Here is a 16258-nt window from a genome sequence, read left to right as displayed (position 1 = left end):
GCCTATCCTTAATGAGCACCAGAGACTGTGACTGCCATGCTCTATTCGATTTTAGTCTCATGGTCTAGTTTCCAAAATTTGGTCTACTGTAGAACAGTTTTGAGAAGTTAACCTCATGACACATTAGAAGAGGATAAAAACAAATTGCTGGTGTGGTGGACTGGACAGAGGGACAGGGGGAGAATCCGTGAGAATACTCGCATGGCACGTATGGATTACATGTAAGGCCAGTGTTGGTTTCGCTGCATCTCTGGGGGAAAGTCATCCGAGAAGCGTATTTTCAGGAGACCATGGACAGCCTCGCTTCCATGCCAGAGGGATTCCGCTCAGCCTGGATTGATGTTGGATTTACCCGGGGCTCCGAGAGCTCACAGCTGTGAAATTGAGAGTGAAAGACGCGCTATGAAATAATAGGCTATTTGTAAGATTGGTGCCAAATGTAGGCTATTTATGTTCTGGATATTTGATCATGTTTTATTTTCTCAACAAGCGTTACTAACGCTACTTGGAATCTTGTGATCAACTTCAAACAGTGGACACTTTTAAAAGGAGCGCTTTGGTGACAAATTTGTGGATCTATTGAATTAGGCTGTAGGATTACCCACGGAATTCCACTGTCAAATGATAGTTTCAAAGTCGTTTGTTTTGTTTCCATTTTGTCGCCTCGCTCTTTCGGTTCATTCATTCTCCGTATCACTTTGTTAACCAGGTTAAAGCCTGAGAGTAAAAGAAAGAAAGCCTCTGTCTCATAGCGCGCCCAGTGTGCACACACACGGGCACCATGGTCGGGATGTGGGGTGGCGGAGGTCTCCCAATGTCTGTCACCGTGGTTGTGACTCTGCTCCTGGCTATTATTGACGTGAAGGCGAGTGGGGAGTACTGTCACGGTTGGCATGACACCCAGGGCACATGGAGAGAGGGCTTCCAGTGCCCGGAGAAGTTCGATGGTGAGGATGCCATCATCTGCTGCGGGAAATGCGAGCTGCGGTACTGCTGCTCCAGGAATGAAGCACGGCTGGACCAGGGGACTTGTGACAACGACAAGCAAGCCCAGCAACCGGGCACCGACAGCAAAGAGAACAAGGAGACGGGCGCAGGTAAGAACTCTGTCTGGCCCAGCACGGCCAGCTTTAGGGGCCACAGCAGCTGTGCCAAACGCTCTGCCTCAAGGCTGCAAAGCTCTCCTTGTCTGCTAAAAATTATAAAGTAATTTCTAAATTAGATTTTAAACTGGCTCAGTTTAAATTGTTTAACTTAATTATAGGCTACGCCAGCAAAATTGCATTTTCAAGGAGATGAGGGAGACAGAAAGAGAGGGCCTAATTGCCTCATTTTAATAAAGGTTTAGGCCACAATGGCCCAGGCCTAGAACAAATGATACTTAATTGAAAGTTGGAGTTATGAGTTTCTTTCAAACATGTTCTAGTCTTTTCAACCACTATCTATCTGGGAGCTTAAAAATCGCTTAAAGATAGCGTACCGGTTCAGTTGGCAGCAACAGCTGCAGAGAAGCCAGTTGACACCATAAACCCACGCACTCACAAATGGAAAATTGTGCTGCGTGGCGTTATAAATAGCTGTGTTTGTTCTAGCACCAACACACGCGCGCCGCGGGGACTGCAGAGCTCGAGCAGCGCACTGTCCCCACGAGGATCAAGTTTGGACTTGACCGGATCTTTAGGCCATTGGCTCGCGACGGCGCTGACAGCTCTGTTCATAAAAACAAATCGCGTTATGAATCATTTCCCCGCGCTTGCGTGTCGATTCCGCTGAGGTATAGGCCTATGTGAACGGTTAATTCCCATCCCAAACACATTAGGAATGAATCCCCTGTATGTTCCTTCCTGACGTTTACCGTCTAGTTACATTCACATGATTTCAACGCACATTTGTACTTTATCCAGGCCTTTTTTTTTACGTTGCGTGACAGGGTGTCCATGACCAATTGCGCATGGAACGGAAGCGCCTAATAATGTCACATTGTAACCTCATCTAAGTCTTAGCAGTGAGTTAGTACTAGCCTAACAATTGGGTGTGATTGGAAGAACAGATGTCATAATTCTTCATTATTTTTATTGAAAGCAGATTTACTGAAAATCTTCAAGGTCCAAACAGGTATTAGTTATTGATGTCTTTGACATGTTTCCAACATATTTCCATCACATTCTCATTACAGTTGTAGCACAGAAAGCTGCATCATATAGGAAGAAAAGAGACATTACAGTGCACACACATTAAGTGCTTGCACATTACAAAATGAGAGGCACATTTACTATGAGTCAAAAATCTTGCAATGGTCATTTATCAAAGAAAACAAATAGTTGGCTACACGTAGTACAGATATTAAACATACACATCAACAGAGCATGCCTTTCTTGTAGAGTAGAATACAGTGTGTTTCTCTCTTGGCATTTGTTGAAAGAGTCATCACTTATCACTCCAGAAAGAGCCAAATACATTTTCATATAGTGAACAACAGCCAAAATAACTTAAACTGGCAAAAAAATGAAGTATTTTGTCATGCAAGGCACCGCTTGTACATTTAATTCATTTTTTTTATGTACAGGGCAACCAATTAATCACAAAGCAAAGATACACACAGCCATGTCAATGAATAACCCCAAGGATACTGTATATGCATTAAGAACAATAAACAGAGCCTAACATTCAACATGAAGGAACATGTGTGGGATTCAGGAAAGGAGAGGACCCCGGGGATTTGAATGGGGAGAGGACGAGCAGTCAGTTACACATAATATGCCCAAACAAGAACAGAGAGATGGGGGCTGATATTACTGCAGACAGAGTAGGGCTGTCCCAGTCCCAGTCCAGCAACAGGTGTGGAATAGACTAGTGGGCTGAATGGAAACTATAGACACTCTCCAACAGATAATGTCACAGCACTGTCATTACTACACTTCTTCCATCAGCCATTTTACTTGTGTCTCTGTCAGACTATAGGCTGTATTCACATATCATGTGACGCCGTTAGGAGGACATTAGAGGACTTTCTGGAGCCTTACGCACTAACTCATATCCATAGTAGCTACATAACTCTCTTAAAGAAAAGCTCCTCTAAACCTGATCATGGTATGGTTTGGCTGTGAGGTATTGAAGCTAACAGCTGTTCAATTAAGCAATAAGGCCAGAGGGGGTGTGGTATATGGCCAATATACCACGGCTAAGGGCTGTTTTTATGCACGACGGAACGCGGAGTGCCTGGATACAGCCCTTAGCCGTGGTATACAGTATTGGCCATATACCACAAAACCGCAGGGTGCCTTATTGCTATTATAAACTTGTTACCAACATAATTAGAGGAGTAAAAATACATGTTTTGTCATACCTATGGTATACGGTCTGATATACAATGGCTTTCAGCCAATCAGCATTCAGGGCTCGAACCACCCAGTTTATAATAGGAAATAGGTAATGGGCTCATAAAATTGATGTAATAGCGCCTCAGCTTCTACCTCTTTACCACTAGTCAAGTTGACTGTTGTCCCAGAATTAGTCTTATCTAATGAGTGCCTATAGCTTCAAACTTTAGACATCTTGAAATGGTCCTTTGAAAAGCTGGTGACTTTTGATGTTGCTCAGAGGGAGAGAACGAGTGTGTGTTAAGGAGAGAGAGAGAATGAAAAAGGAAAATGACAGAACGAGTCACTGCCTCTCTCAGGGTTACAGTTACACTCCATAACACTTTGGAGTATTCAAACTGGAAAATGAGTAACTTAACCAGAGGAACAATAAATCTCATGAAATCAGTTGTCATGTAACAAGTTCCCCATTGTGCTCCAAACGGGTGTGTGCCTGTGTGCGTGTGTGCGTGTGTACGTGTGTGCGAGGAAGCACCTCAACTCTGCCCTGGTCCTGCCACTCGAACCATTGCTGCCAACATTCCCCATGAGCGCTCACTGTTGGGTCAAAAGTTAACGAAACACCCAAAGAACACTTACGTTTACTATGAACCACTTTCTGTATGCTGTAGTAGGCGACACTGCCATCCTCTACCTTCACTCTGTAAGAGAGTTAGCCTGCTGCTTCATTACCAAGTCATCTTAACATGATTCATCCAGCATAAAACATTTGGTTCCTTGGAAGTTGTGGGAACGTAGGCTTTTGGTTTCACATTGGTTGTGGGAAAAAAGGCATACTTAATACGTTTTTTTAAACGTTCTGAGAACACAAGTGAACTTTTTTTTTTTAGGTTGGAGGGAGGTTCTGAGAATGTTTTACTCCGTTTCCTTGGAAGTATTCCTGGGAGGTTTTATTAACGCTCTGAGGCCTATAAGTTATTTAGAAGTTTTTGAATAACTTCCTTAAAACTTTCACGTGTCAAACTCATTCCACGGAGGGCCAATTGTCTTCGAGTTTTCTCTCCTCCCTTGTATTTGATTGATGAATTAAGGTCACTAATTAGTAAGGAACTCTCCTCACCTGGTTGTCTAGGTCTTACTTGAAAGGAAAAAACTAAAACCAGCAGACACTAAGCCCCCCGTGGAATGAGTTTGACACCCCTCTCTTAGGCATTAATCATGCAAATACATGTATTTTTTATTGTGAGACGGCATCAGTGAGATTCAAACCTATAATCTTCTCTTCTACATCCATGGAATTAGTCAATTGTGCCACAAGGATGGATCTAGCATTCCATGTTTTTTTTACACATACAAAGCTGTTCATTTTAGTCTATTCAAACAGTCCCCATTTCAAAGGAAACAGGCACTCATTAAGATCAGATTTGAAACACTTAACAAGATAGAGGATAGAGAGAGTTTTGTTGATGCTGATAATGGAATGTATGTTTTTAAATAACAAAAAATGAAAGTTTTGTTGTGTTATTTATGGAACGTTTTCTTAATATTCTCGGAACAATTTGAGAACATAACTTTAAATAGAACCGTGAGCAAAACCTGTAGGAAACGTAATTCCCACAGAATAAATCTTTTTCTTACCACTCTCTGAACTATTGAAAAATATTCCCAATGTCAAACCAGTTGGAGAACGTTCCTAGAACATTACCAATGTCAAACCAGTTGGAGAACGTTCCTAGAACATTACCAATGTCAAACCAGTTGGAGAACGTTCCTAGAACATTACCAATGTCAAACCAGTTGGAGAACGTTCCTAGAACATTACCAATGTCAAACCAGTTGGAGAATGTTCCTAGAACATTACCAAGATTGAAATGAAATGTAACCATGTTTGAACTTTTAGGAAACGGTCTGTTAAAGTAATGAAATAGCAAGAAAATATAATATATAACAAGTTCCTTAAATGTGCTGAGAATGTTTCAAAGCCAAGCAACTATCCTGCACCATTACCAGAACGTTGTGGGAAGGTTGTATGTAAAATAACCATGGGACAACCACACTCTCACCAATCAATAAGAAACACATGGTTCTCAGAACGTTATGTGCTAGCTGGGTACTGTACTTCCTGGAACTGGTTTACACTAGACAGATGGCAGAAAAACAGCTGTGTACTTTAAGGGGTGAATTACATGCTAATCATGCGAGAATCATGCAGATGATCGGATTGAACACACAGTAGCCTGCTTTATCTCCAGAGTCACAGCTGTTACTATGGTTCAAAGGTTACAGTAAGAGAGATGTAGTATGCATTAGAGCCCCACTGCAAGGTTGGCCTATATCATGTTGAAAAGATGTATGGAATTAGGCCTTCAATGTGATCTGTTGCATTACTCCAAACCAGCCATCATTAATGCCACTCTCAATATGTCTTAACGCTGCCTCTATACAGTATAAGGGACTATTCTGGTTTAAATGCCATAGCGCGATGTGGATTTATATAGGAGAAGAGGTCAGGAAGACCCACATAAGTTCTGGCTACATAACTTTGGTATGAGACAGAATCCCCCCTCTCACAGACAAACACAGATCAAACGCAAGCATAAACTCACTCAGACAGATAGGTACAGGGTCGGTGGAGGGGGGTTGGGGGTTGGGGGGGCCACAGCTGGGTGCGCAGGATAAGAACAGATCAAAACAAAGTTAATAACTTCTAATGAGGGACTGGGGCCCCCTGGAGGCACGCCACTAGTCCACCTCTGTCTCGGCCTTTCTTCCTCTAATTTCGTCTCTCCCTCTTTTCTCTTTTGTCTCACCATCTCACTCCATTTCTCTTTCGCTCTCATTTGGGTTTATGGGTGAGGTAAAAACACGTGAGTGTAACAGCTCTTGCTTGAACTTTTTGACAAACTGTTTTTCTCACTGCAGTTCACTCTTGGTCTCTCAACTTTACTAGTTCAAGGAAAGAGGATATTTTCCAAAATCATGTCAAAAGTCTTGATGGTAGAATAAACCACTTCATCATGTTGCTGTTGTAGTTTGTTCAGTTTGTTTTGTCTGAGGGCGTAAGTGGTTATGGTCTGAGGAAGTTCTATCCTCGCTCTGCTCTGCTTGTTATAGAAAGAACAGCCCTGTCTTAATGTACACTACATGACCAAAAGTATGTGGACACCTGCTCGTCGAACATCTCATTCCAAAATCATGGGCATTAACATGGAGTTGGTCCCCCCTTTGCTGCTATAACAGCCTCTACTTTTCTGCGAAGTCTTCCACTAGATGTTGGAACATTGATGCTGGGACTTGCTTCCATTAAGCCACAAGAGCATGAATGACGTCAGGCACTGATGTTGGGAGACTGGGCCCTGCTCGCAGTCGGCGTTCCAATTAATTCCAAAGGTGTTCGATGGAGTTGAGGTCAGGGCTCTGTGCAGGTAAGTTAAGTTCTTCCACACCAATCTTGACAAACCATTTCTGTATGGACCTCACTTTGCGCACAGGGGCATTGTCATGCTGAAACAGGAAAGTGCTTTCCCTAAACTGTTGGAACAAAGTTGGCAGCACAGAATCGTCTAGAATGTCACGTATGCTGTAGAGTTAAGATTTCCCTTCACTGGAACTAAGGGGCCTAGCCCGAACCATGAAAAACAGCCCCAGACCATTATTACTCCTCCACCAAACTTTACAGTTGGCACTATGCATTGGGGCAGATAGTTCTCCTGGAAAATCCAGATTTGTCAGGAGACGAGAACTTACAACAAAATGCTTACTTACAAGCCCTTAACCAACAATGCAGTTTTAAGAAAAATACCTAAAAAAAACTATAAATAAAAGTAACAAATAAAAATAACGAGGCTATATACAGGGGCTACTGGTACAGAATCAATGTGGAGGCTATATACAGGGGGTACTGGTACAGAATCAATGTGGAGGCTATATACAGGGGCTACTGGTACAGAATCAATGTGGAGGCTATATACAGGGGGTACTGGTACAGAATCAATGTGGAGGCTATATACAGGGGGTACTGGTACAGAATCAATGTGGAGGCTATATACAGGGGGTACTGGTACAGAATCAATGTGGAGGCTATATACAGGGGGTAATGGTACAGAATCAATGTGGAGGCTATATACAGGGGGTACTGGTACAGAATCAATGTGGAGGCTGTATACAGGGGGTACTGGTACAGAATCAACGTGGAGGCTATATACAGGGGGTACTGGTACAGAATCAATGTGGAGGCTATATACAGGGGGTACTGGTACAGAATCAATGTGGAGGCTATATACAGGGGGTACTGGTACAGAATCAATGTGCTGGGGGCACCGGTGTGTCAAGGTAATTTAGGTAATATGTACAGGTAAGTAGAGTTATTAAAGTGAGTATGCATAGATAATAACAGAGAGTAGCAGCAACGTAAAAGAGGGGGTGGGGGGGCAATGCAAATAGTCTGGGTAGCCATTTGATTAGATTTTCAGGAATCTTATGGCTTGGGGGTAGAAGCTGTTTAGAAGCCTCTTGGACCTAGACTTGGCGCTCTGGTACCGCTTGCCGTGCGGTAGCAGCGAGAACAGTCTATGACTAGGGTGGTTGGAATCTTTGACAATTTTTAGGGCCTTCCTCTGACACCGCCTGGTAGAGAGGTCCTGGATGGCAGGAAGCTTGGCCTCTGTAGTGCCTTGTGTGAGTCCGAGCAGTTGCAATACCAGGCAGTGATGAACCATGCTCTCGATGGTGCAGCTGTAAAACCTTTTGAGGATCTCAGGACCCATGCCAAATCTTTTCAGTCTCCTGAGGGGGAATAGGTTTTGTCAGGCCCTCTTCACGACTGTGTCCTTGCACCACACGGTCAGGTCTCTGACCTCCTCCCTATAGGCTATCTTGTCATTGTCGGTGATCATACCTGCCACTGTTGTGTCATCAGCAAACTTAATGATGGTGTTGGAGTCGTGCCTGGCAGTGCAGTCATGAGTGAACAGGGAGTACAGGAGGAGACTGAGCACGCATCCATGAGGGGCCCCCGTGTTGTTACCTACCCTTACCACCTGGGGGCGGCCCGTCAGAAAGTCCAGGATCCAGTTGCATGGGGAGGTGTTTAGTCCCAGGGTTCTTAGCTTAGCGATGAGCTTTGAGGGCACCATGGTGTGGAGCGCTGAGCTGTAGTCAATTAATAGCATTCTCACATACAGTAGGTCAAATCAAAATCACATTTATTTATATAGCCCTTCTTACATCAGCTGATATCTCAAAGGGCTGTACAGAAACCCAGGCTAAAACCCCAAACAGCAAGCAATGCAGGTGTAGAAGCACGGTGGCTAGGAAAAACTCCCTAGAAAGGCCAAAACCTTGGAAGAAACCTAGAGAGGAACCAGGCTATGAGGAGTGGCCAGTCCTCTTGTGGCTGTGCTGGGTGGAGATTATAACAGAACATGGCCAAGATGTTCAAATGTTCATAAATGACCAGCATGGTCAAATAATAATAATCACAGTAGTTGTCGAGGGTGTAGCAAGTCAGCACCTCAGGAGTAAATGTCAGTTGGCTTTTCATAGCCGATCATTAAGAGTTTCTCTACCGCTCCTGCTGTCTCTAGACAGTAGAAAACAGCACAGGTCAGGGTTCCATAGCCACAGGCAGAACAGTTGAAACTGGAACAGCAGCACGGCCAGGTGTCAGCAAGGAGCCATCATGCCAGGCAGTCCTGAGGCATGGTCCTCTGGGAGGGAGAAAGAAAGAGAGAAAGAGAGAATTAGAGAGAGCATACTTAAATTCACACAGGACACCGGATGAGATAGGAGAAGTACTCCAGATATAACAAACTGACCCTAGCCCCCGACACATAAACTACTGCAGCATAAATACTGGAGGCTGAGACAGGAGGGGTCAGGAGACACTGTGGCCCCATCCGATGATACCCCCGGACAGGGCCAAACAGGAAGGATATAACCCCACCCACTTTGCCAAAGCACAGCCCCCACACCACTAGAGGGATATCTTCAACCACCAACTTACCATCCTGAGACAAGGCCAAGTATAGCCCACAAAGATCTCTGCCACGGCGCAACCCAAGGGGAGGCACCAACCCAGACAGGAAGATCACGCCAGTGACTCAACCCACTCAAGTGACGCACCCCTCCTAGGGACGGCATGGAAGAGCACCAGTAAGCCAGTGACTCATCCTCTGTAATAGGGTTAGAGGCAGAGAATCCCAGTGGAGAGAAGGGACCAGGCAGAGACAGCAAGTGCGGTTCGTTGCTCCAGAGCCTTTCCGTTCACCTTCACACCCCTGGGCCAGACTACACTCAATCATATGACCCACTGAAGAGATGAGTCTTCAGTAAAGACTTAAAGGTTGACACCGAGTCCGCGTCTCTCACATGGGTAGGTAGATCTTTCCATAAAAATGGAGCTCTATAGGAGAAAGCCCTGCCTCCAGCTGTTTGCTTAGAAATTCTAGGGACAATTAGGAGGCCTGTGTCTTGTGACCGTAGCGTATGTGTAGGTATGTACGGCAGGATCAAATCGGAAAGATAGGTAGGAGCAAGCCCATGTAATGCTTTGTAGGTTAGCGGTAAAACCTTGAAATCATCCCTTGCCTTAACAGGAAGTCAGTGTAGGGAGGCTAGCACTGTAGTAATATGATCAAATTGTTTGGTTCTAGTCAGGTGTTCCTTTTGTCCAGGTGTGAAAAGAGGGCAGTGTGGAGTGCAATAGAGATTACATCATCCGTGGATCTGTTTGGATGGTATGCAAATTGGAGTGGGTCTAGGGTTTCTGGGATAATGGTGTTGATGTGAGCCATTCAAAGCACTTCATGGCTACAGATGTGAGTGCTATGGGTCGGTAGTCATTTATGCATGTTATCTTAGTGTGCTTGAGCACCAGGACTATGGTGGTCTGCTTGAAACATGTTGGTATTAGAGACTCAGACAGGGAGAGGTTGAAAATGTCAGTGAAGACACTTGCTAGTTGGTCAGCGCATGCTCAGAGTACACGTCCTGGTAATCCGTCTGGCCCTGCGGCCTTGTTAATGTGACATAGTCGCCCGGAACAGCTGATGCTCTCATGCATGTTTCAGTGTTACTTGCCTCGAAGTGAGCATAGAAGTAATTTAGCTCGTCTGGTAGGCTTGTGTCACTGGACAGCTCTCTGCTGTGCTTCCCTTTGTAGTCTGTAATAGCTTGCAGGCCCTGACACAGCCAACGAGCGTCGGAGCTGGTGTAGTACGATTCGATCTTAGTCCTGTATTGAAGCTTTACCTGTTTGATGGTTCGTCGGAGGGCATAGCGGGATTTCTTATAAGCTTCCGGGGTAGAGACCCTCTCCTTGAAAGCGGCAGCTCTACCCTTTAGCTCATTGCGGATGTTGCCTCTAATCCATGGCTTCTGGTTGGGGTATGCACGTACAGTCACTGTGGGGACGATGTCATCGATGCACTTTTTGATGAAGCCAGTGACTGATGTGGTGTACTCCTCAATGTCATCGGAAGAATCCCGGAACATATTCCAGTCTGTGCTTGCAGTGCTGCTCCAGAGTCCAATGGTGGTGAGCTTCCCACCACTCCAGCCGACACTTGGCATTGCGCATGGTGATCTTATGTTTGTGTGCGGCTGCTTGGCCATGGAAACCCATTTCATGAAGCTCCCGACAAACAGTTCTTGTGCTGACGTTGCTTCCAGAGGCAGTTTAAAACTTGATAGTGAGTTTTGCAATTGAGGACAGACCATGTTTACGTGTTACGTACTTCAGCACTCTGCAGTCCCGTTCTGTGAGCTTGCGTGGCCTACCACGTCGTGGCTGAGCCGATGTTGCTCCTAGACGTTTCCACTTCACAATAACAGCACATATAGTTGACCGGGGCAGCTCTAGCAGGGCAGAAATTTGACGAACTGACTTGCTGGAAAGGTGGCATCCTATGACAGTGCCACATTGAAAGTCACTGGGCTCTTCAGTAAGGCCATTCTACTGCCAATGTTTGTCGATGGAGATTGCATGGCTGTGTGCTCGATTTTATACACCTGTCAACCACGGGTGTGGTTGAAATAGCCAAATCCACTAATTTGTCCACATACTTTTGTATATATAGTGTATATTTGATACTGGAAGAAAGAAAAACATATTTTTTCCCTTGTTTGTTAAAAATGTGTTATCGTCAAACCACTGAAAACCTCCCTCCCTCCCACTCTCTCACCCTTCTTCCTTCCTCTCTCCACAGTACCCATCTACGTTCCCTTCCTGATCGTGGGCTCTGTGTTCGTGGCTTTCGTCCTGGTGGGTTCCGTGGTTGCCGTTTGCTGTTGCCACTGTCTCCGCCCCAAACAGGAACTGTCATCAGGGGGCGGGGGAGGAGGCGGGTCTGGTGGCGGCCGTCTCCTGGAGACTATTCCCATGATGGCTAGCGTGGGAACGTCTCGCGGTTCCTCTTCCCGCCAATCAAGTACGGCCACCTCGTCCAGTTCCTCTGCCCCTCCTGCCCAGGTGCCTCGCCCGGCCCCCCAGCCCATGATGCGTGCCCAGGCCTCCTGCTGTCTCCCTCCAGACGCCAGTGTCTTCGTCAACATGCCAACCAACTTCTCCGTGCTCAACTGCCAGCAGGCCACCCAGATCATGCCCCACCAGGGACAGTTCATCCACCCCCAGTACATCGGCTATGCCACCCACCACATGTCTCCACCCCAGGGGGTCTACCTGGACCCCACCCAGGGGGGCTACAGACAGCTGCAGTCCCCCTACCCCCCACCCACCAGTGTGGCCAGTGTCACCAGCGAGCAGAAGTACCCTCCAGTAACAGTTTAATCCATTTTGGGGACTGTGTGTAACAGACCTTGTGAGGGCCTTATGGGGACTGTTTGAGAAACCTTATGGGGACTGTGTGAGAAACCTTATGGGGACTGCATTAGAAACATTATGGGGACATTGGGAGCTCGCCAGCTTGGAGAGAGAATGATATGGACTCAGGCTCACACAGAGGACTCGTAAAACCGAAGCTGGGATCTGTGCCTGACCAGCCACAGTGTGTTGCTGGTTGTCCTCATTCAGCAACACACAGAGGGGTGATGCTGCCCACCAGGGCCAATGACTCGCAGCAGAGTGTGTGGGTTTAACGTCTTGAAGTTTGTCAGTGTAGCGTTTGTTGTATGTGTTTGTAAATGAGTGAATGTGTGTATGTACAGTACGAGTGAGGGTGCTGTGTCCAGTGTGGCTATGTGTGTATGTGACTATATGTACAGAATGTGCTGTGTGTGTATTACTGTCAGTGTATGTGGTGGTGAGTGGGTGTATGTTAACGGATGTACTATGTGTGTGTGTATATGAGTGTATAGTATGTGTGTATATGAGTGTATAGTATGTGTGTATGTGTGTGAGGACGTGTGTATATGAGTGTATAGTATGTGTGTATATGAGTGTGTAGTATGTGTGTATATGAGTGTGTAGTATGTGTGTATGAGTGTATAGTAGGTGTGTATATGAGTGTATAGTATGTGTGTATGTGTGTGAGGACGTGTGTATATGAGTGTTTAGTATGTAATGGGAAATGCAGGCGGTGTGATGTGAAAAACAGTCCCTCTCTCCCTGTAGGCCTGTTGATGTCTAATGAAGTGAACACAGGACACAGACTGTGACGCTCCAGCCTTACCCCCCCCCCCCACCCCACACACACACACACACACCTACCCACTGCCTTGAGCGGAAACGCACACACACTTGCCTATACACAAGAGAACCCACAAAATTAAAATACACAAACACTCACGCACGGACTTGGAAATAAATGTGCCTGAAAGGAGGTGTGTGTGTATATGTATGTGTGTGTGTGCGTATGTATGTGTGTGTGTGTAGCTGTGATCGGCAACCTTCTGAAGATTGCAGAAATAATAACGCAGTAAAAGCTGTCTGCCAACTGTTCCACCTCACTGAGTTTCCCTCCTGTGAAAGAGGTGTGTGTGCTGGTGTGTGCGTTTACTGAAGGTAGACTGGAGTTGTGCTGGAAGGTTTCAGGGCATTTCCAACAGTTATTTTCACTTCAGGTGGGTAGAAAAAGAACAGCAAAAAAATGGACAAGACCCACTGGGCACACCACGTCATTTCAGGGCGGCAGGGTAGCCTAGTGGTTAGAGTGTTGGACTAGGAACCGAAAGGTTGCAAGTTCAAATCCCTGAGCTGACAAGGTACAAATCTGTTGTTCTGCCCCAGTTAACCCACTAGGCTGTCATTGAAAATAAGAATTTGTTCTTAACTGACTTGCCTAGTTAAATAAAGGTAAAAAAAAAAAATCTACCTGGATTATTGGGTAATATTTGATCGAGACGACCCATTAGGGCTCTATTCACTCAAAAAGACAGCCAAAGTTAGTTGAATTTCCAACGTGTTATCACTATGCTTTCAACCAAATTCTAATGGAAAGACAATGTCTGATCTTTGGTTTAGTTGTCCCCCAAATGTCTATCAAATGTCTATCACTGTGCCAACCATTTAAAAGCACAGCAAAGTTCAAATGGGAATACAATGTCAGATATGTTGTTTATTTATACAACAGATTATTGTGACATCACTGTGTTTCATCTATTAGCCGAACCAAATGACCTGGATGGCAGTTGAGATGACAGTACGTGGAGCAAGTGATCAATGCCGTTCCAGATTCTGCACAGATTATTAAAGCGATTGTGAAGATCTCCACAGACCTATGATGACCGATGCATGCTATCTTAAACATGCATACTTTATCTAATTACATAATGTGTAGTTACAGTGACCTAAAAATGTGGCCGTGGATGTGTTACTCATTTTAAGGTTGAACTTGACATTTGTTTGTAAGATAGAGTAAATATCCTTAAATTAAGGCTATTACAAAAGTAATATTGAATTGTTTGGTTGACAATGCACCCAAATATCAACATTTTAAAGGAAATGTATCTACTGTTTGGATAGTTCCATTCTTTAACTTTTATTTTTGGTTGAGTTGGCGATGTGAATCCAACATATAATTTGTTAACTTGTCGACAAATAAATATGTAATTTATGTTATTTCAAAAGTGATATTGAATTGTATTTGGATGTCAACACAACCAAATATCTTGCCTGATGACTCACATTGAATTCTTCCACTGCTCTATCAATCGCTACATACTTAATTGCGGAAAATAAATAAACATTTGTGGCGTGGCGTTTTGCCGGAGCAAAGAGACTGGGTAAGTCAGCCAACCAAATATCAACATGAAGGAGATTTATCTTCTGCTTGGATAGTTCCATCTGTGTTACTAATTTAGTCGGGCTTTAATTACAGTTCGTCTACAAATTAAGTTTGTCTCCATCTCAACCAAAAATCTAAGTTAAAGAATAATACTAAATCAAATCAAACTTTAAATGCACTTTAAATAAAGTTTGATTTGATTAAGTCCTATTCTTTAACTTAGATTATTGGTTGAAATGGAGACAGGAATCCAACTTATGGTTGCGTTGACAACTAAACACAATTCAACATCACTAAATATCATTTCATTTTTATCAACTAGAGCTTGAAACTAGAGGTCTTTATCGGCTCCAAAAAGTTGGACCTGGATCCCGAACGGACCCGAAAACAATCAGACCCGAACACGAATGGACACGACAGCAACCGGTCCGGGTCTAGACCAGACTCGATTGGAGCCGAGTAACAAAAAATGTATGTTTGCTAGCCAAGTAGCTCTTTTGGTTAACAAAAAGATATGTTGGAGAGGCCTTATTAACGTAAAATAAATATGCTATAGGCTATGCAGAGCCGAGGTTGGGTCCATTCAGGTCCACTCAGGTCTTTCAGCTGTAGTTACATAGACCCGAGACCCGATGACAATCAAACAGGACCTGACCCGGACCGGAGGGAAAAGTTTGAATTTTGGACCCAGACTCGCTCGGGTCCTGGGTCTGGTCTCAGACCCATTAGGCCTCTGTTCCAAACCTATCCCTATTCTGCTGTCTTTTTTTTGCTGAATTCTGGTTTGAATTGAAACAATGGCTGTTGATGACTTTGCAAATGCCTAAATAGCATCATTGAGGATAAATGAGTATAGTCACATTTCATTTGCTCTGTTAAACCTACACTTTGGAATGACTTCGATAGCAGCATTGAGGATAAATGAGTATAGTCACATTTCATTTGCTCTGTTAAACCTACACTTTGGAATGACTTCGATAGCAGCATTGAGGATAAATGAGTACAGTCACATTTCATTTGCTCTGTTAAACCTACACTTTGGAATGACTTCGATAGCAGCATTGAGGATAAATGAGTATAGTCACATTTCATTTGCTCTGTTAAACCTACACTTTGGAATGACTTCGATAGCAGCATTGAGGATAAATGAGTATAGTCACATTTCATTTGCTCTGTTAAACCTACACTTTGGAATGACTTCGATAGCAGCATTGAGGATAAATGAGTATAGTCACATTTCATTTGCTCTGTTAAACCTACACTTTGGAATGACTTCGATAGCAGCATTGAGGATAAATGAGTATAGTCACATTTCATTTGCTCTGTTAAACCTACACTTTGGAATGACTTCGATAGCAGCATTGAGGATAAATGAGTATAGTCACATTTCATTTGCTCTGTTAAACCTACACTTTGGAATGACTTCGATAGCAGCATTGAGGATAAATGAGTATAGTCACATTTCATTTGCTCTGTTAAACCTACACTTTGGAATGACTTCGATAGCAGCATTGAGGATAAATGAGTATAGTCACATTTCATTTGCTCTGTTAAACCTACACTTTGGAATGACTTCGATAGCAGCATTGAGGATAAATGAGTATAGTCACATTTCATTTGCTCTGTTAAACCTACACTTTGGAATGACTTCGATAGCAGCATTGAGGATAAATGAGTATAGTCACATTTCATTTGCTCTGTTAAACCTACACTTTGGAATGACTTCGATAGCAGCATTGAGGATAAATGAGTATA

At 44.2% G+C, this 16258-nt stretch overlaps 1 protein-coding gene across 1 annotated transcript; it reads left to right on the top strand.

Moving 5' to 3' along the window:
- The first annotated feature begins 274 nt into the window (after positions 1–274).
- Positions 275–15405, top strand: LOC139420261 (protein shisa-2-like). The gene is made up of 2 exons (XM_071170151.1): positions 275–1097; positions 11528–15405. Exons 1-2 carry the CDS (start codon positions 782–784, stop codon positions 12106–12108), a joined length of 897 nt encoding a protein of 298 aa, XP_071026252.1. The 5' UTR covers positions 275–781; the 3' UTR covers positions 12109–15405.
- The last annotated feature ends 853 nt before the right edge of the window (positions 15406–16258 follow it).

This window comes from Oncorhynchus clarkii, chromosome 11, assembly GCF_045791955.1.
Source record: "Oncorhynchus clarkii lewisi isolate Uvic-CL-2024 chromosome 11, UVic_Ocla_1.0, whole genome shotgun sequence".
In the NCBI taxonomy this organism is placed as follows: Eukaryota; Metazoa; Chordata; class Actinopteri; order Salmoniformes; family Salmonidae; genus Oncorhynchus; species Oncorhynchus clarkii.
The sequence above is the reverse complement of the archived record's forward strand: the minus strand, read 5'-3'. Positions and strand labels throughout refer to the sequence as shown.